This window comes from Carassius carassius, chromosome 16 (assembly GCF_963082965.1).
Source record: "Carassius carassius chromosome 16, fCarCar2.1, whole genome shotgun sequence".
Lineage (NCBI taxonomy): Eukaryota > Metazoa > Chordata > Actinopteri > Cypriniformes > Cyprinidae > Carassius > Carassius carassius.
The window spans coordinates 2,237,599-2,258,842 of NC_081770.1; the positions used below are offsets into that span (position 1 = coordinate 2,237,599).

Sequence of the window (21,244 nt, forward strand, 5' to 3'; positions counted from 1 at the left end):
TTATGACTTCCTGAGGAATTCGGCTCGTGTTTCAAACACAGCCCTGATCGACTCTTTAATTTGTCTGGTTCGAGTCATTTCGGCTACAAAATTAATCTAAAATAGACACTTGTAAAATTATGCCTGGTATTTGTATTAACAATTGTATGCTTTTCTTTTAAATTCATAAAAGTTGTAATTTATTGAACATCCTTGAGACACACTATATGACAATTTTGAGATTTAGCTAAAAAAAAAAAATAATAATAATAAATCTAATAACGAAGAAGTTTTTATGACAATGGTTCCATGTAAGACAAAAACATTTTAAATGATGACAATATTAATTATTTAAGTTTATCTTGTGACAGTGAAAAAATGTCATGTCATGCAACAACCCATTTAAGAATTTTGGTTAATGTTTATGGCCACAATAATGTTAAACTGAATCAATTTATTTCAAGAGGTCTCTTCTGTTATCTCTGATTTTAAAATAATCTACCCTACAGATAAATATGTTGTAGGTGGAGATTTTAATGTTGTACCAGATGAGGCACTTGACAGACATCCACCCCAAAACATTTCTTCTCGACCAAATCCTTTGGTTTCCCACTTTTGCATTAGTCTTAAACTGATCGATATCTGGAGATATCTCAATCCTAATCACAGGCAGTTCTCTTGGTCAAAACCCAAAGCCTCCAGCAAATCAAGAATTGACTATTGGGTTATTTCAGATAATTTACAGTTATTTGTTGAAGACTGCGCTATTTCAGCAGCACCTTTGACAGACCATTGTGCTATTTCACTATTATTCAAACCAAATCATAACACTTCAAGGATATTGGGATATTGGAAGTTTAATTCTGATTTACTTAATAATGAGAGATTCTGTAATAAAGTTAAATATCTAATTCTGGAAATTAAGAACAGTAGTAGTTTTAAATCAAATAAAGCCAGATGGGAGTTCCTCAAATGTAAAATTCGTAAATTATCTATTAATTACAGTAAAATACTTGCAAAAGTAAGGAGAGAACCGGAACATAATATTATTTATGAGATTAATAAATGTTGTAGTCAAAGTGTTTTGAGTGATGCTGGAAAAAGCAAAATGGTCTCTCTACAATTAGAGTTGGACAATCTTTACATTAAGAAAACTAAAGGTGCATATATACGCTCTAGGGCTAAGTGGATAGAAGAGGGTGAAAAAAGTACTTCTTACTTTGGCAGATTAGAAAAAAGCCGGCAATCGAGTAACTCAATCCTTTCACTAATGATTAATGGCGCTGAATGCACAGATCCTACTCGAATAAGTAAGGAAATCTATCAATTCTACAGTGACTTGTATTCTTCTGACTTCTCTCCAAACGAGAGTAATGATTTCTTCGATAAAAGAATAAACTTTATTCCACACATTGACAATGATTGGAGTTATTGCTGTGATGCCGACTTGCATATTGAAGAACTTGACTCAGCGGTTCAAAACTTTAAATTAAACAAATCTCCTGGCCCTGATGGCCTCACAGCTAATTTTTACAGATTCTTTTGGAATGATATCAGAATATTATTATATAACGCTTTTGTTGAATCCTTTGAAGACGGTTTCTTTGGCCCCACTACGAATCAAGGTCTGATTACATGAATCCCTAAACCAGATAAAGATATGAGATATATGGATCCTTTTCGTCCAATTACATTGCTTAATAATGATTATAAAATTTTCACACATATACATGTTAATAGATTAAAAGTGGGCATTAATAATTTCATTAACGAATCACAATCAGGCTTTTTTAAAGGAATATCTATTCATAATAATATAAGGTTGCTGATGGATTTGTTGGAGTACAGTCACTTGATAGACGATGATGGATTCATTTTATTTTTAGATTTCAAAAAGGCCTTTGATATGATAGAGCATCCTTTTCTTTTTAAATCCTCAGAGCTTTTCAATTTTGGTCAGCGGTTTATTAGTGTAATAAAAATGATTTACAGAGACATGAATAGCTCCGTTTCTCTCCCTTTTGGTACTACACAAAGATTTCAGATTGGCCGTGGAATAAGACAGGGTTCCCCATTGTCCCCTCTTTTATTTCTTTTAGCTGTAGATATGCTGTCCACTCTGGTTAATCATGATGTATCTGTGAAGAAATTCAATGTATTTGGGAAAACCTTAGCAATCAGTCAGCTAGCAGATGATACAACATTATTTTTACTAAACAAAGACCAAATTCCTTTAGCTATCTCTCTAATCAATTATTTTTGTAAAGCTTCAGGTCTTCAACTTAATCTAAACAAATGTGAACTTTTGGCTCTACACCCAATTCAAGATTTGTCCTTGTATAACATTCCAGTTAAAGAGTCGGTGAAATATCTAGGCATTTCTATTTCCAAAGATGTGAAGATTAGTATGAAAGAAAATTTAGAAAAAATACAAAAAAATACAAAAAGCCAATGGTATCTTGAATAGCTGGTTACAGAGAGATGTATCTATTTTCGGGAGAATTATTCTATCTAAAGTTGAATATCTATCTAGACTGATCTATCCAGCTCTCTCTTTAGCTCCCTCTTCAAATATTATAAAAATAAGCAATCAAAAAATGTATGATTTTATTTGGAGGCACAAAACTCATTATATAAGAAAATCTGATATTATCAAAGGGTACGAAGAAGGTGGTCTGAATGGAATTGAATTTGAGACTATGAACACTTTGTTAAAACTTAAGTGGCTTCAAATGTTTTGAGGTAATTCTGAGAGTTTTTGGTATACAGTGCCTTCAGCCTTGTTTGGTAAAGTGGGAGGTATCCGCTTCCTTCTCAAATGTGACTATGATTTACCCAAACTTCCAGTGAAGCTATCAGCATTCACCAACAAGTCTTATTATGTTGGACATTGGCGCACACACACAATTCTACACCCCATAATACTCCTATATGGAATAACAAATATATTGTACACAGAAACAAATCCCTGTTTTATGAGGATTGGGTAAATCTGAATATTTGGTCAGTATTGGATTTAATGGATGAGACTGGTAATATGTTAAATTATAATTCGTTTACTCGTTAAAAACGGATTTGCCTGTCATCCAAAGCAATTCTTTACAGTTATTAATGAAATACCCTCGGGTGTAAAAATGTAAATGAGATGTTCTCGTCCTTCCTCATTATACATTGGTGATATTGAGATAGAAAACAAATGCACAAAAAAAAACTCTGCACTAACAAATATATAAGACAATATATCATCCGATCGTGCTACCCTTGTCAAATATTAAGAAATAAATGAGATCATACATTTGATAAAAACACTGTTAAATATTTCAGCACAGCCTATCTAAAATTTCCTATTCTCCCCAAGGTAAAAGAAATGCAATTTAAAATATTAAATGAGATATATCCCTCTAATAAAGAGTGCTCTGTTTTGTATGATTTGATTAATAATATTGTTTTGTTAGCAAAATACTTTATACACAAATGTAGATATTTTAAATCTTCTGCATTGTTTATTGTATTTCAAAAACTGATCTAAAATACTTCTCAGATGCCCTTAGTAAAATGAAAAATCCCAAAGCAGCTAAATTATTTAATTTGTTTGTATCATATAATTTGTTGTAATTATATATTTAGTTTTATTAATTATTTAATTAATTTTTATTGTATAATTTATGTCTCTTGAAATTATGTTATGATTTTCTTTTTCTTTTTTTCTGGAGCTCATTATGGTTCTACTGTGTTGAGCCTTCCATAGCAGGATCTTTTTTGTATACTAATTAATGCCAGTTTGATGTATTCAGTTTTTTGTACTTAATAAAAAAATAAATAAAAAAATAAGTTTAGGGTCAAAAAAAAAAAAAAAAGTGCTTCCCGGCAAAGAAATAATAATAATAAAAACATAAAAATACTAAACTGTTAATACTGGCTATTGTAATATCAGAATCAGGTAAGATTACTCGTGTTCATTTATGCATAATGTTTTAATTACAGATGTACCTTTATGACAATTAAACATGGGTTTAGTCTACTATTAAAACAAAAAAGTGAAACTAAAGAAACCACACATTAACATGGTTTTGCTATACTAGCTGTTTAGTATTTATTGTGTATTAATAGTAATGTTAATCAATCCGAATGACTAAATGCAATGCTCGCATACAGAGCGCGTGATCTCTGTGACGCCCAGATGCACAAAACAGACTCTCCCTCCTCTGTAATAAACACAGAGATGTTAGTCCCGTCTGAATCGGTACATGAAAATCTCAGACGTCAGGTGGTAAGAATCGAAACTCAAACGAAGTTTAGAAAACTAGTCCCGTCTTTAACTTCAAATATTACGTTTACCATTAAATATTAACGTTTGTTAACGCATTAACAAGAGTCTATTGAATAATATAAAACGAATGCTGTTTGACTGGAATTATAGAAGAGACACGTGCAACACTATCCATATTTTTGTGTTTCATTTTTCAGGTGATATAACAATTGACCAAACAGTTCTTTTAAGAACTACTCTTCTATCGCTGCCTTCTGCTTTCTTTCTCTTATTTATGTCTTCATCTTTTGTGAACCTGACCATCGGTTATGACCGGTAAGAAGCCATTACATTTCCAAAATCTTACTAACTTGAGTGAATTTGAACAGAACATGCAAACACTTATCCATGGGAAAATGTTATTCAACTTCTGAACTGTTCTACCTTTTCTATGTGAGTTTGTTTTGCTAATTTTGAAGTAGGTGAACCACTTTCTTTTGGAATAGATGAGGTCTATTCTGGGACAGGCAGTTGTCCCTACTGTACAGCTGAGGTGTTGTCAAATCCTGAACACTTTCAGGCAAAACATTTAAAGTATGCCATATATTTTGAGGATAATGGCATCCGTAAGCATTGTACAAACCACACATGCATTTTACACGTGTGTTCATGTTGACTGTAAATTAAAATGTATTAACTTTCTCTTGTCTTTCTAGAAAAATATTGCATTCCTTGCTTTTGTTTGAGTTCCCGACAAAGTAAGAGTTGCCATTGGCATTGCCCTAAGTGTCAGCACATCTTGTGTCGTGCCCCTGACTTTAAAAAGCACCTTCATAATCATGGTATGTGTAATGTAATTAGTTAAATTGTATTTGTTTTGATCATCCATGTTAAGATTAACTCCCCTCATCATTTTGTGTTGTTTACAGATTTTGCAGTTATAGACAAAGTTACCAACTGGCCAGATAGTATGTACTTTTGATAGTGGTATTTATCAATGTTTAATATTTATTGGTCTACATATTGTCTTTACATATTTAAATATTTCCCCTCAGAAGGGCCCTCTGAAAACCCTAAGGCAAGGCAAGTGCCGCAATAAAATGAGAAGCTGTGTGCACAGGTACTTGAGCATGTGGTGGCTGTTTCAAGAGAAACCACCTCCTTTCTCGCCTGGACTCGCAGTGAGTGACAGAAAAACATGACTTGCATTTCACATGCTTCTACAGGTTTATTAGTGTGAGTTTTTGTTTTTTATAGCATCATATTGCCCTTGGACGTTTTTTGAAAACAATGGAAGATCATGCCAACATCACTGTTCCACACAATCTGATTCGAAAGGCATTTTATCATTTCTCTGCTCTGAGGGAGTACTCTTATAGCTATTCATGTGTCAGATGCGGTCACAGCCCTCCCATTTTGATTGCAGATGGAAACTGGAAAATTGCTTTCGATTTAGCAGGTAAAACAGAGTGAGGGTGTATTGTGTCAATTTTGTTTTGTGAATGCAGATAATGACTAGTCTTTATTTGCTTGGTTGTATATTAGCACATCTGTTTAGGCGGCCCAACTTGGACAATATCAGCCAAGAAGACACTCAAGTTAATGTGAGGACAAGATGTGAGACAATTGAGCAGAAAATGATTGCTTCTGGGTTCTGTGATGGTAAGAGCTGTTTCGGGGGTGAAGTGGGGTTACCCATAGCTAAAATCTTAAATCCATAAATGGACGTTTATTTTCCCTTTTTGCATTTTAGGAAACTTGCTTGCCAATCCTTATGCATGTACCTTGACCTACTCTGCCTTTACTCCATGGCTGGGTAATTGCTCTAGGAGAAGTGAAATTGTTCCAAAGACTGAAGTGTTCAAGGGTCTTTCTCAGAAAGATCGTGCATTCACCTCAAGCTGTGGCTTGGAGATGGATGAAGATACAATTTTACAAGTGCTGGGGTCCAAAACCGTATGTACATTACATTATTCTGCTAATGATGCTTTCTTTTAACATTTTGTTTGTTTATTGACCGTGACTTTTTTTTATGTTTAGCCAAAGAGAGAAGATTTGGTGAAAGCCTGCAATGCCCTTGGAGTATCACATGTAGGTAGTACGACTGACTTAATAAACAGACTTGAGGAGCTACTGCTTTACAAGGATTTGTACCCCAAGATGTTCATCAAGCTTCAGAAAGCTGGTAGTAAGACATTGTGGTTATTTGTTTAATAGTATTTAATTACTATTTTTTTTTTTCAGCCACATGATGGCCGGCTTTGTTAACAAAAGGATTAATGACAAATACACCCAAACTTTGAAGATGCGAGCGACGCAATCAGTCCACATTGGCCTACATGGGAAACTGACATTCAGGAGTGAAGGTAGTTGTTTTAGTGTTTAGTGCCTTTCATAAAGTCATCCCAATGCCTTTTAAATTGTCTATAAAGACTAGCCATAGACAACTGTTGTCGTATACTAATTACATGTCTTTGTTTTGCTCTCTACAGGCAGTACCACAGCAGTTCCAGAAGGTCAAGCTGACTTGAATTGCTTTGTAATTGTAAATCTCCAGCTTTAGTCTTTAGCTTTTTACTCATTATTTGGCAGCCAGTAAGAATAGTGCAATGTTTTAACACAAACCATGAAAGCATGAATTGTTTTTATATTTTCCTTCTAATTAACATTATTCCAAACACCTGTATTTTGTAGTTTCAACAAGTTCCCGAGAGCCTGACACTGACTGCTGGGGACGGACAGATATACGAGCCAGGAAGGAGATCCCAGATTTCCAGTTGAAAAACCAGCCAAACCCACTGGTATGTTTTCACAAGGAAAATAATCAACTCTCATGTCTTGAACAAAGCAGAAAAAATAATACTAGATTAGTTATAAATATGAATCTGAATATTAAAGCTTTTATTGACCATCTAATTCTTGATGTTTTGTCTTTTTATTATTAATTATTTTTTAGTTGGATCATGTTTTGGATGAGACCCAATCACCAGAAGAGATCATGGGTGCAGTGGGTACCACAGTGTTGAAAAGACTGGATTTGATGTCTTTAGGATTGAACCAGGAAGTGGAGGCAACAGTTAGTGGATATTTTTGTTACACAACTTTTATTTTAATATATTTTTAGTAGCTTATGATCTTTATTTTTTTTTTTTGTAACCTAAAACATTGTGATCCTTATGCAATAGGTGGTGAATTGTTGCCTTTCTCAGTTATCCATATGGCCACTTGGCAACCTCCTTTAAATCGTGACCCGTTTCTGTCCCTGCCTGTAAGTGCTTTTAGAAACTTAACTAAACGTAGTTTCATTTTAATGCACCGCTTTAATGTTCTCATCACTTAAAGGTGACGTATGTAGTTCTCTACAGAAACATTTTGTTATGCTGGTTGCTAGTCTCCTTGTATACTGATAGCATTCACTAAGTGTCTAAATATAATTTTATAGATGTATTTAGTCTGTGGGAAACTTATGTTTATGTTGTGTCTCCAACAGGCTGATGCTTCCTCAAAAGACTGCATCATTTTTCCTCTGTGCAAGTCAAGTCACTCGACCCTGTGTGTAAGTTGTGCTTTGGTTGTTGTCTTCAAATAATGGTGTGTGTTTTAATTTTGGAAATATCTTTTTAAAAAATTAATCCTTTTCATCCAAGGGTTTGTCTGACTTTTGATAATCATAATATGGCTTATTTCCCCCTCTTTCTCTAGATAAAGGTTGTATACTTAACTAAACCAAGAAATAACTTTTATTGTAGAAACTTTGTGTATTCTACAGGTTTTGCTGCTGAAACTTAAAAGGCTACACATCCTTGACTCCACTGACCCTAGTGGTTATGGAGATACTGACTGTGTATCCATGTTCAGGTTTACACACTGTATAATTCTGTTCCATGAAGTTTCATGGGGAATAAAACTGTTCTGTGTTCCAGTGAAGCTCGAAGCATGTGAATGCAAAATACTTACAAAATGTAATGGAACTGTTCATCGTTCCGTGACTTTTAGGCCTGGTTTCACAGACAGGGCTTGGATTAAGCCAGGATTAGGCTGTGGTTAAATGAGAACATCTTAAGTATCTTTTACAAACGTGTCTTAGAAAAAACATTACTGGTGTGCATCTTGAGACAAAAGCATGGCACTGACATATTTTAAGATACGCTTTGTTAAAACGGCACAAACATGCATTTTAGTCTGGAACTAGCTTAAGCCTTGACTGTGAACCCATGCGTTGAAGTTGTAAATATTAGTCCAGTGGTTCAGTTCAACATTTTGTTCTCTGGCTTTAGATAGCTTTAAAAAAATAACTAGTAGCACATTCAATATGACAGAAGTAGAGACTGAAAGTCTTTATCCTCACTAACTATTATAGTAGCTTTATGGCAAATGCCTTCTAAATGTTTGAAGTATTACCTGCTTCCATAGGATGCACATTCTGTTTTTGGGAGGTTAGGCTGTGATGTTTGGAAATTGCAGTAATTGTTTGCTTTGTTTATAATAGCCAATAGTTGCCAGATGCTTCCTGTTGGATATTCTTCTTCACGTGGTCCTGGAGGAGGGTGATGTTGCGTTATTAAATCTGTCTTTGGTTTGTTCCAGATTCAGAAGTCTGGTGGATACGGACTCCTTTCGAAAGAGGGCACACTTCTGCTGGCTTGACAGTATGTATTTTCTTTTACACATTTGATTTAAAGACATTTTAAAATGGTGCCATCCCATTCAATTTGTCTGACATGTCTGAATGTTTATCTTTTGTAATGTTGTTTTATTATGCTCCTCATCTCAATATACAGGTGTAACTAAATGGAGAACAAAGTCTGAGTCATTCCAGGAATTTGACAGAATGTACACACTGCAGCCCTGTAGACACTGCAATGAGGTTTACAACAACTGCTTACCAGGCGTGCACATTATGCATGAAACTGTGATCACTGCTAGGTTGATGGTAAAATGCAATAGGAATAATCATTCATATGGCTGTGCATGCTTGTCTCCTGTTAAGGTAATTTATGTCTCACTTTTCTTCTGAATCCTCTAGGCTATGTTGGAAGAGGAAAACGAGGAGAGATGCAAGGCTTTTACTCTGGAAACACCCATCCAGGGTTTTGCAGTGATTGGTGCATGATGCTGGAGGAGGAATAACTCTGTATAACTCCTCAGTTCTGTTCTGAAGGTCTTGTAAATACCTCAGGATTGTTGTTTGTGATTCTGAGTAACTTTTCTTTTTTTGTCTACTTGTTTACTGGATGTATTTTATACTGTTTACAAGGTATGCTGTCATAGTCAGTGCTATACGAAGTCTGTCACAAATGTAATGGGTACTTTCTTTATATGTGTGTGTGTGTGTGTGTGTGTGTGTGTGTGTGTGTGTGTGTGTGTTTGTGTCTGTTTCTTGAATTACTACAAATGTTAAAAAAAAAAAAAAAAGCTTTTAAATAAAGGTCATTGCCGAGACATATCTTTTGGTCATTTATTCAGGTCTGTGTGTGTGTGTGTTTGTGTGTGTGTGTGACTTGTATAATAAATATACAACATACACCTAGTAGTAAGTGCCTCTCATATAAATACAAATGTATCTAGGTGGTTGTATGCGTATCTTTCATTATTTCACACAAACATTGATGTACACGCATATGCATTCATACATAAATATTCAGCTGGAATTTAACGTTTAGCCAAATCATATTTTTCTGTTTATATTTGAGTCACATAATATTGACATTTATACTTATTTAAATGAGTATTAGAAATTATTATAATTATTAATTTGTCTTGCTGCCCCTGGCAACCTCCTCCGGTTTCCGGTTTTTAGCGACAGCTGACTTCCGGTTTATTGGCGGCCACTTCCTGCTGACAGCTGCCGATTTTTCGCCGAACCCCCTCTCGAGACACAATGGGGTGATATATGTTATTTCTGTCATGCCTCCCAACAGTCTGCAGGTGTCGCTATTTTACTTAATCAGTTTAAAGGAGATATCATTGAATCAATGAGCTCAAATGAGGGTAGATGGATAATCTTGGTTCTCAAATTAGACAATTCTTTCTTTATAGTTTGTCATTTATACAACTATAACAATACAGCTCAAGCAAAAAGAATGTTTTTACAACTTTGTTTGAAACTTGAAGCCTTAAAAACAAATCTAAAGAGGCAGATTTAATTGTTGGAGGTGACTATAATGATGCTCCAGATGATCTTGTAGATAGAGAACCTGTAAGATTAACTCCACATTCGAGATTCAGAAGTACTGCATACATCTGTGAACAACCAGCAATTATAGATGTTTGGCGTTTTCTAAACCCTGATATGAACGAATTGACCTGGAGCAATGTTAGTAGATCCTCTCAGTCTAGAATTGATCTATGGCTTATATCTCCCTCTTGTCTGCAATTTGTGGCAGAATCATCACATAATTATGCTCCATTTTCTGATCATGAATTAATCTCAATCCATTTAGCAGGAACAAAACAACAAAATGGAAATATACATGGTTATCGGAAACTAAATAATAATTTATTAAAAGATAAGGAGTTTTGTGATTTAGTCAAAAAAGCAGCAGAAAGTTTATTTGATAAAGATGTGAATCACATACAAAAATGGGGATTTTTCAAATTTAAAATTAGAGAAATAGCAATTAAACGAAGTAAAGCAATTAAAAAAAAGAATATAGCAAAAGAAATAAGCATTATGAATAATTTAAATATTTTAATGATGAAGAATAATCTTTCAGAGGAAGAAGAAACTATAATGAAAAATGAAAAGAGGAAATAGATGATATGTATATTGATATGGCTAAAGGAGCTTTTGTAAGATCACGAGCAAAATGGCTAGAGCAAGGAGAAAAAAATTGAGTTATTTCTTTGCTTTAGAGAAATGAAATCGCAAGAGAAATAATTGAACTTCTCTTAAAATTGATAATAACATCACCTCTGATTCTTTAAACATTTCAAGATATGTCGGTACATTTTATAGTAATATATATAAGTCTAATACTCAATTCATTGAGTGTGATAAAGTCATCGAATCAGTTAAAGCATTTACACCAACTATATCTGAACAGTTTAAGGTAAATTGTGATCGTCCCATTACTAAATCAGAAATGTCAGAGGCTGTTAGTTCAATGAAAAAAGGTAAATCGCCAGGTAATGATGGGCTTTCAGTCGAATTTTATTTGCATTTTTGGGAAGTGATTGAAAATCCTTTATTTGATTTATTTAAAGAATGTATCTTAATAAAGGAAATGTCTTCGAGCATGAAGCAAGGTTTAATACGTCTTCTCTCTTAAATATTGACTACAACATTTTATCATTAATTTTTGCTAAAAGATTAAAGAGTTGTTCATGAGATAATGCGTGAAACACAAACAGGTTTTATGTCTAAACGTCACATTAGCTCCAATATAAGACTTGTTCTAGATCTGCTGGATTATTCTGATAACATCAGTACTGATGCACTGATAGTATTTCTTGATTTTTATAAAGCATTTGATAAGGCAGAACACTATTTTTTACTTAAAGCACTTCAGATTTTTGATTTTGGACAAAATTGTATATCTATCGTTGAAATGCTTTATAAAAACATTGATAGTTCTGTGATATTATATCCAAACACCACCAAAAGATTCCCTGAACTGAGATCAGTTCGCCATTTTTGTTCCTGCTGGTGGTTGAATTACTGTCATTACATATTAAACATAGTCCTATTATTAAGGGATTGTCTGTTTTTGGTAAGGAAATTAGAGTAAGTCAACTAGCGGATGATACAGCTCTCTTTTTGAATGACAAACTTCAAATTGATCAATTCTCTGCTGCTTCGGGTTTAATGCTTAACAAATCTAAATGTGAAATCCTATGCCTGTATCAGACTGAAGAGGAAAACATTTTTCATTTACCTGTTAAGAAATGTGTCAAATATTTAGGTATTCATATCTGCAAGGATCACAAGGAACGTCAACAACTACATTTTTTACCTAAATTGAAGAAATCTAAAACAATTTTAAATGTATGGCTTCAAAGAGATATTTCTTTTGACGAAAGCAGAAGGGATTTCAAGATTAGTTTATCCTGCTCTCTCTCTTAATGTTCATGATTCAATATGTAAAGATATAAATACCATATTTACAAATTTTGTGTGGTAAAACAGACACTGTCACCTTAAAAAAGCGGTGCTCTCTGCTTCGAAGGATGAAGGCGGATTTGAACTTTTGGACTTTGGTGACCTAAATTATACCTTTAAGGTGAAATGGTTGAAGGAATGTTTAAGAGCACCTGCATCATTATGGTATTTTATCCCCAACAACATTTTTAATAGTGCAGGAGGCCTAAAATTTGTATTGAAATGTAACTACAATATTACAAGACTGCCGCTAAAACTATCCCAATGTTATCAACAAGCTCTTTTGGCTTGGAAGCTTTGTCATCCTCACAACTGGAATAATGAATGCATTACTAAAGGGAACAAGTCAGAAATGGATCGATAGAGATGTTCTATTTTTAAAAGATCTTTTTGATGGTAATAATCAATTATTTAAGTATGAATCTTTTCTCAGAGAGAAGGCATTTCCAATAACATTCAAAGAATATAACTCTGTTTTCAAGTCTATACCTGATGGCATACTAGAACTGATGAAAAGTTATAAAAAACAAAAGGAAGTTTCTGCTTTAAATACTTCTCTTTATATAAACGGTATGGATATTATGAGTAGCAATTGTACTAATAAGCATATCACAAAGTGCTTTTTAAATGTTAAGAAAATAACAGCTCGTGGAAATATTTTTCTGTAATTATCATTTTTCTGAGATTAATTGGCAGAAGGCGTGGCTTGTTCCTTTTAGATTTTGTATCACAAATAAAGTCAGGGAATTACATTTGACAATATTACTCAATATATATCCCACAGATTAGTTTATTTCAATATTCAAACCTATTGATAATTTTTGTAGTTTTTGTAAGACTGAACAGGAATCTTTATCTCATCTCTTTTATGGTTGTTCATTTTGTATTACATTTTGGAAAAATGTTGAAAGTTTCAAACTTTCAACATTTTGTTTTGCATTTCAAACAAAACATACAATAACGCTTTATTAATAAACAGATTATTACATTTTGATTGTAGTGATAGAAGTTTATGTAATATTGTAAATCTCGTTATTTAACTAGGTTAATTCCATATCCATAAAGCCATTTTCCAAATCAACACCATGTTTTAAATTTTTCCAAATTGAAACTGATATATATTTTGAGTCTCTTAAATTGGTGAAAAATAAAAAAGCTTTGTCAGTAATTGATATATACTCAAAACTTTAGATAGAATTTCCTCTTATTTTTTGTTTGTAAGTCTTTTTTTTTATGCGTAATATCTGTTTACGAACTGTGATGCATATATGTTTGTAATTTGAATGATTGTGATGTTTGTATGATTGTTAATTGAATTCTAATAAAAACACAAGGTTGAAATGCTGGCTAGATCTGCTAAGAGCCGAACATGAACCAGCGCTCGCTGCGGTTTGGGAGTCTGGCACTTTAACAAGCGAGCGATCAACAAGCTACATGATATGATGCTCAACTTTTAAACACTCTCTCACTTACTAGGGATTATTATTACCAATTATTATTACAATTTTCTGCACAGAATAAGGTTTATATCATTTAAAAATCCCTCTTGGGCCGCCACAGGAGTGATAGCGGGCCGTAGTTTGGACAGCCCTGGTTTAAAGCCTAATTTCATGGAATTCAACATTATGAATTATTATAATCTATATTCTCTTTTTGATTCTGTTACATCAACAGACTTCAGCAAAGGACAAGATCAGCTATTGTGACATTTGCAGCTATCACAACAGCATTTATTTATTAATCTGTGATGAACCGTGTTTCATATAAAGACAAAACCAGAACATATATATATATATATAAACAAATTAAGTTAAACTCAATTAATTGCTTCTTTCACTTTTTTAATATTTTGAATTGTATGTTTTTTGTTTGTTTATATAAATATATTTATGTGCCCATATATTAATGAGAGAAAAGATAAATAACAATATATTTATTTATTTATTTATTATTTCAGCTCAAGTATCAGAGCATCATGAAGAAGATAAATCTGCAGAGACAGAGTTTACTGAAGGACAGAGAGAACATGAAGATCTAGAACCCTGCAGAACCAAACACACTGAAGAACAAACAGTAGATCTACGACGATTTTCAAGAGCTACTTAAGTTACGAAGCTTTTGGGAAACAGACCGTAATATTAAGATCAGTCGTACGATCGTTTTTACGAAGCTTTTAGGAAACACAGCTCTGGTAAGTGTTTATTCTTGATCCTTCATCAATGAGGCTGAAAAACCATTAGTTTAAAAAGCAGTTCATCAGATTTCGTGTTTGTAGTAGACAAAAATAAAAATAAACCGATAAATATTATAGACGAGACTTTCTATGATCAGGACACAAAACAAATCCTGAAACTCTGTTGTCTTTTTCTTGTTTTGATCAAATGGTCAGTGAAAGGAGGATTGATAATCAATCAACATTAGAAACTCAAACTAAATATCTTTTTTATATTTATTTTATATCTTGTTCACTATTTTTGTACTGTAGAAAGCATTCAAATGATGTCACTTCCTGGCTGTTTCTATTAAAAAAAATGTTTAGTTTTTAAAACGAGGAGAAAGAATGAAAGTAAATCGTGTTATAACAGTGTTGAGTGAAAAATATTGTGCAGCTAATTAGTTATTAATTGTGTATTAAGTTTTAATATAATTTATTAAACTATTGTACATATACACTGGAAACCTGTGCCTGCCTGGATCAGAAAAATGTTTTCTTCTTCCCTGAGAACAGACTACTCAAATAACAAATACATACTAATCTCTGCATGTGGGACATTTACAATAAACATGATAGATAACAGTCCAGGAAGAGTGAAAATAATAATGCATGTTTAAATGTATTAGGTGTAATATCCGGGCTCCAGTACAGCAGGTGGCAGTAACTGTTCAGCTCGCTCGAGACTCTCCAGTAAAACCCACGAAGAAGAAGAAAACGAAAGTAACTGCAGAAAACACGCAGATCACAAGAGAAAGCGTTGCTCGGTGGATTTGATGTTATGTCCTAGAAAACATTCTTCATTTTCAAGTTTAAAGCACAGAAAAATGAGCGTTTCAAATACTTATAAATTCTCTTCTTAGTGGAGAAGACTGCAAGTAAGTTTTCAGAAAGGGGTTTTATTGAAAACGAATGTGTTTCTGAAGGTTTTTCAGTATTTCCGCTTCTGTTGTATGCTGTTGTTCTTGTGATGCGAAATCGAAAGTGTTTTTAAACCAGCCATTTCTCATTAAGATCATCTGGTTATTCTACATGGCAGTGCATTAGTTTGTAGCTCACTTTATTTTATATAGTGTTTTTGTTGCTGTTGCTGCTAACTGAACATATTTCTTGATCTCATTAACCTCATCATCTCCAGGTCACACTGAACAGCAGATTGTTGTCTCAAGCCAGTGCTGATCAATGACAGTTTAGCTGCAGTCTGTCAGAGAAGAGAGGAAAGATGAGTCTCTCACAGAAACAGAGGTAAGACTGAGTCTGCTTTCAGACAATCATTTTAAACACTGCTGCACTTTCAGAGGATTGCTGGAAAAACACAACCTTAACAAACTCTGTTTTATATTTACAAATTATTTGCACAACTTCAGAGCTTCATAACTTCCTAATTAAAAAAAATAAATAAATACATAAAGATATTAAAAAAAGTAGCCAATAGATGATAAATATCTGAGAACTGGAAATCAAAATTGTAATTTTACAATCACTCTTCAGCACTGGATATGCACTTTGTAAATTACTTCACGTTAGTGATTTTGGTTTTTAGGTCCTAAATTATTTTTCAGACATTAAAAATGACTCTTAATTTAAAGGGTCATATGATGCTTTTTATTCCTGTAGAAACGTTTCTCTTCTCTCTTTGTGTCATTAGTGTAAGATCAGGATCACATGTGTCTGTGAAGAGTGACTGGTCAAAGGATGGTGACGTACCAGACTTCAGTGAGAAAACAACATCTATCAAAAGGTATTTATTATCTTTGACATCATAATGTTGTGTTGGCTTATTTCTCCACTAAGATGCTTGTGATAGAAATGAATGAAATAAAACAATAAATGACTGATTTCCTCTTTATTGAACTCAGTCTGGAGCTTCTTTCCAGTAACACAATCACACAAGCAGACACAAGGAGGTATAAACTAACCATGAAAATAGATCATGCAGCCAAACATGAATATGTCTTTCCATCTATCCATAGTCATAGATGGACAAATGCATGTCTATACTGTGCTTCATTACCATCCTCAACAGTGAAGCTCTTTAAATGAGACTGAAGGAGCTCCTGTAGTAAAGTGTTTTGTTCTTTGTGTCATTAGTGTAAGATCAGACTCACATGTGTCCAGCTCTGTGTCTGTGAAGAGTGACCAGTCAAAGAGAGAAGCACCATACTTCAGTGAAGAAACAACATCACGAACCAAACGGTATTTGATCTGTTTCTTATTTTTCTGTGTATCAGAGAATAATTATCATAAAACTACTTGTAGTCCATAAATTTATCACTTATTTATTGTTTTTCTCTTTGCTAAAATGTTTACAAGATATTTTGGTCATGTTTTTCCCTAAAAATGCAGTATTTAGATTTATTTTATTTACTATCAGGCTTCAGTGTGAAACATTAGATCCAGATTTACAGTCTCACAGGAACCACAAGAATTATACAGACAGTCTCCTGCAGATCTTCCAGGTAATAAAACACATTTTCAAGAACATTTAATAATTATAATAAACAAATATGCATTGCATATTTGTTATGCTGTGACAGAACTTTTATTTCTATTTTTTTCTTCTTAAGAACCCATAAAATAAGAACAAAACCATATTTTTATTAATATTTACAGCTAATTAAAGTTTGTCTCAACTTTATTTTTTATGAATATTTTTCATTAATGAATAAATAATTTTGACCTAATGAGATAATTTTTCTCTCATTCATTTTTGTCTTTCTTTGTAGGATCTTGAGAGCAAAATAATGACATTTCTAAAGAAAGAACTGGAAAAGTTTAAGAAAATATTACAAAAAGAGGACATGCAGTACTTTGTGAAGGACTTTAATGAGAACAGATGCAGTATGAAAGAAGCAGCTCTTGATCTCACGCTCTACTTCCTGAGAGAGATGAAGCAAGATGAAGCTGCTGATGCTCTAGAAGGTAAGAGACTCATTATCATCTGTTAGATTGTCAATTATAAATGTAGAGAGAAAATAAGATTAAACAATATCTGTATTTTTGTTTCTGTTTAGATGAGCTGGTCTTCATTCATCAGCTAAAGTGTAGCCTAAAGAAGAAGTATCAATGTGTGTCTGAAGGAATTGCAAAGCAAGGAGACTCTACACTTCTGAAGAACATCTACACAGATCTCTATATCACTCAGGGTTGTAGTGAACAGGTCAATACTGAACATGAGGTGAGACAGATTGAAGTTGCTTCCAGACGTCATGAATCACAGGAGATACAGGTTGAGTGCAAACATTTGTTTGAAGCACCTGAACAAGACAAGCAGATCAGAACTGTACTGACAAAAGGAGTTGCTGGCATCGGAAAATCAGTCTCTGTGCAGAAGTTTGTTCTGGATTGGGCCGAAGGAAAAGAAAATCAAGATATCAGCTTCATATTTCCTCTTCCATTTAGAGAGATGAACTTAAAGGAGCAAGAAAAACTAAGTTTGATGGACCTTATAACTCAGTTTTTCCCAGAGACAAAAGGACTGAACCTTACGAGAAGAAATCAATTCAAAGTCTTGTTCATTCTTGATGGATTGGATGAATGTCGTCTTCCTGTAAACTTTAAGGATAATGAGACGTGGTCTGATGTTTCATCACCAGTCTCTCTGGATGTTCTCCTGACGAACCTCATCAAGGGAAATCTGCTTCCTTCTGCTCTCATCTGGATCACCAGCAGACCAGCAGCTGCCAGTAAGATTCCTCCTGACTGTATCGACCGGCTGACAGAGATACGAGGATTCAATGATGCACAAAAGGAGGAGTACTTCAGAAAAAGATTCACGGATGAGAATCAGGCCAAAGAAATCATTGATCATGTTAAACAATCAAAGAGTCTCTTTATCATGTGCCACATCCCAGTCTTCTGCTGGATTTCAGCCACAGTTCTCCAGAACATTTTAGAGGAGAAAAGAAATAATGTTGTGAAAAACAATCAGACTGATGATGTCTCCAAAACACTGCAGGAGTCAAATACTGAAGACACTCCTAAGACTCTGACACAAATGTACACACACTTCCTCAGATTTCAGATCCAGCAGAGCAGACGAAAGTATGATGGAGAACATACACCAGATGTTTCCTGGGATAAAGATGCCATCTTTTCACTGGGGAAACTGGCATTTGATCAGCTGGAAAGAAACAATGTGATCTTCTATGACACAGATCTGGAAGCCTGTGGTATTGACGTCTATAAGGCATCAGTGTACTCAGGCATGTGTACCCAGATCTTTAAGGAGGAAACAGGGATCACTCTTGGTACCATGTACTGCTTCGTTCACTTGAGCATTCAAGAGTTTATTGCAGCCCTTTATGCACATCTGTTTCTAGACATCAACAATAAATATGTGTTTGATCAAGACTCTACAGGACAGGGGAAAAAAAGTGGCAGTGTTATTCTGGACCATTTCCTTCAGGTCCTTCTTGGACAATCCAAAAAAAACATAATTGATTTGCTCAAGACTGCAGTGGACAAGGCACTAGCGAGTGATAATGGACACCTGGATCTTTTTCTTCGCTTCCTCCTTGGTTTGTCTCTCCAGTCCAATCAGAGACTCTTTCAGGGTCTGTTGACACATTTAGCAGACAATGACCAGAGCAAAAAGGAAATAGTTCAGTACATCAAGCAGAAATTAGAGTCTAATCTGTCTCCAGAGAGATCCATCAATCTGTTCTACTGTCTGAATGAACTGAACGACCAAACTCTGGTGAAAGACATTCAGACCCACCTTAGCAAAGGAAGTCTCTCATCTGCTGATCTTTCACCTGCCCAGTGGTCTGCTTTGGTCTTTGTGTTGTTGACATCAGAGGAGGAGCTGGAGGAGTTTGAGCTTCAGAAATTCAAGAAATCAGACGAGTGTCTCATTAGATTATCAGCAGTCATCAAAACCTGCAAAAGAGCTCTGTAAGTTAATATATTTTGTCATGTTTTGTTCTCATCTTAAAATTACATTAATCTACACTGATACATAGCAGGCTTGGACACTGCTGATTTAGTGAGTGAGTGACATGACATACAGCCAATTATGGTAACCCATACTCAGAGTTTGTGCTCTGCATTTAACCCATCCAAAGTGCACACACACAGCAGTGAACACACACACACACACTTTTATTATTTAATAATATTACTATTATTATATGTAGCTCTTTTGCTCACATTTTTGGTCAGTTTTCTCTTTGATAATTTGCGGATGCCGAAAATTCAGTGCATACCTACCTACATCCCCTCCTTGTTTACAAATCCAAAGCAAGTCCATACATCCGCATTTAAATGCAGAAGGGGCTTTCCTGATAACTTTCTGCGATGGCGTCATCTTTATTTTACTAACTTGCTGCATGCTGAAGGCGACCCAGCTGACCTCACCAGAAAACTCAACACCAGCGTCTAGTGGATTGTCTAGAAATTGATTTTATTATTCTACCAAATAGTATACTAAAAGATTGATACTTGGCATCTGTGTATCAATACAGTATTGCCGTGGAAAATATTGCGATACTATACTTAATTGTAGTACACTATCGTTTATTGACGTTAACCTAATGCTGCGTTCCAGACAGACAACTTGGATATACTAATTATAACACAATACAATAGTGTATTATATTATAGTCTTTAATAATATACTTTACATAATAATATATAACATACTTTATATATTTATATGTAATGTTAGGTAAAAAAAAAGTTAGCCTAAATACACTAAGTCGCTTTGAAAGCTGTAATGTGGAGTCAGACACGCTAGGATCCAATTGCAGTAGAGCTGAAACAACTAATCGATTTAATCGATTAAAATCGATTATTAAAATAGTTGTCAACTAATTTAATCATCGTTTAGTTGCTAAATAACTTTTATTTGCCATAAGTGGCTCATTTCGTGCATATTTTAAATCTGTGGTGACCTCAGTGTGGCAGTAATGAGCCACCGCAGGTTTTACTCAGCCAGTACAGCAGGAGAAGTAGTGAATAGCCAATAGCTGGCCTCGTTTTATGTCACGTGCTTCCCGAACAGTTCTCTGCAGCATTCAGCGGGATGGTGGAGACAGACGGCAGTGGAGTAAGCTCGAGAAAGAAAAAGAAAAAAGCGGAAGATAAAACTAATCGAACGAAGTCATCCAAAGTGTGGGAGTACTTTACTTTGAGCCTTCAAAAAAAAAAGAGTAACCTGTAAACTTTGCACTACTGAATTGACTTTTATATTTTCAGATTCTCCAGTACAATGTTGTTTGCAATGTTTAGTCGTAAAAGCTGATAACATTGCTTTTTAACAAGTTAACATTTAAAGCTTTACAAACATGTTCTGTGATCAGTTTGTCGTTTACCAGTTCATAATTCAGTCTTGCAGCCTAATTATGACTGAATGAGAGAGGTAAATGTTTAAATGTATTTGAAATGCACTGATCTTTTTCACACAGCAAGTTTTTTGTCTGTCCAATTTTTTTCATATTTTTTCAATACTTTTTTTTTCTGATGGATTTTACTTTAAAATGTGAGTTCCATTCAGGTTTCATGCCATTGGCACTTTATTCGAACCATTGTTTACAATTTCACAGCATAAGCTATGAAGCTGTTTCCCAGGTATAAAATGCAATGTACTACAATTTTATTCTGTTTTATTCTTATTCTTAGTGAAAATATGTTCTGAAAGATTCCTTAATAAGCTTTGTTTCGGGATGTTAAACTACTTTAGGAGCCCTAAGGACGGCCATGG

The 21,244-nt window shown here is 34.2% G+C and overlaps 1 protein-coding gene across 1 annotated transcript; it reads left to right on the forward strand.

The window, feature by feature from the left end:
• The first annotated feature begins 4,557 nt into the window (after positions 1–4,557).
• Positions 4,558–19,441, forward strand: LOC132159293 (NLR family CARD domain-containing protein 3-like). The gene is made up of 10 exons (XM_059568818.1): positions 4,558–4,564; positions 6,721–6,744; positions 6,923–7,029; positions 15,731–15,786; positions 16,190–16,282; positions 16,633–16,737; positions 16,916–17,000; positions 17,268–17,463; positions 17,556–18,880; positions 18,950–19,441. Exons 1-10 carry the CDS (start codon positions 4,558–4,560, stop codon positions 19,439–19,441), a joined length of 2,490 nt encoding a protein of 829 aa, XP_059424801.1.
• Positions 19,442–21,244: the final 1,803 nt, after the last annotated feature.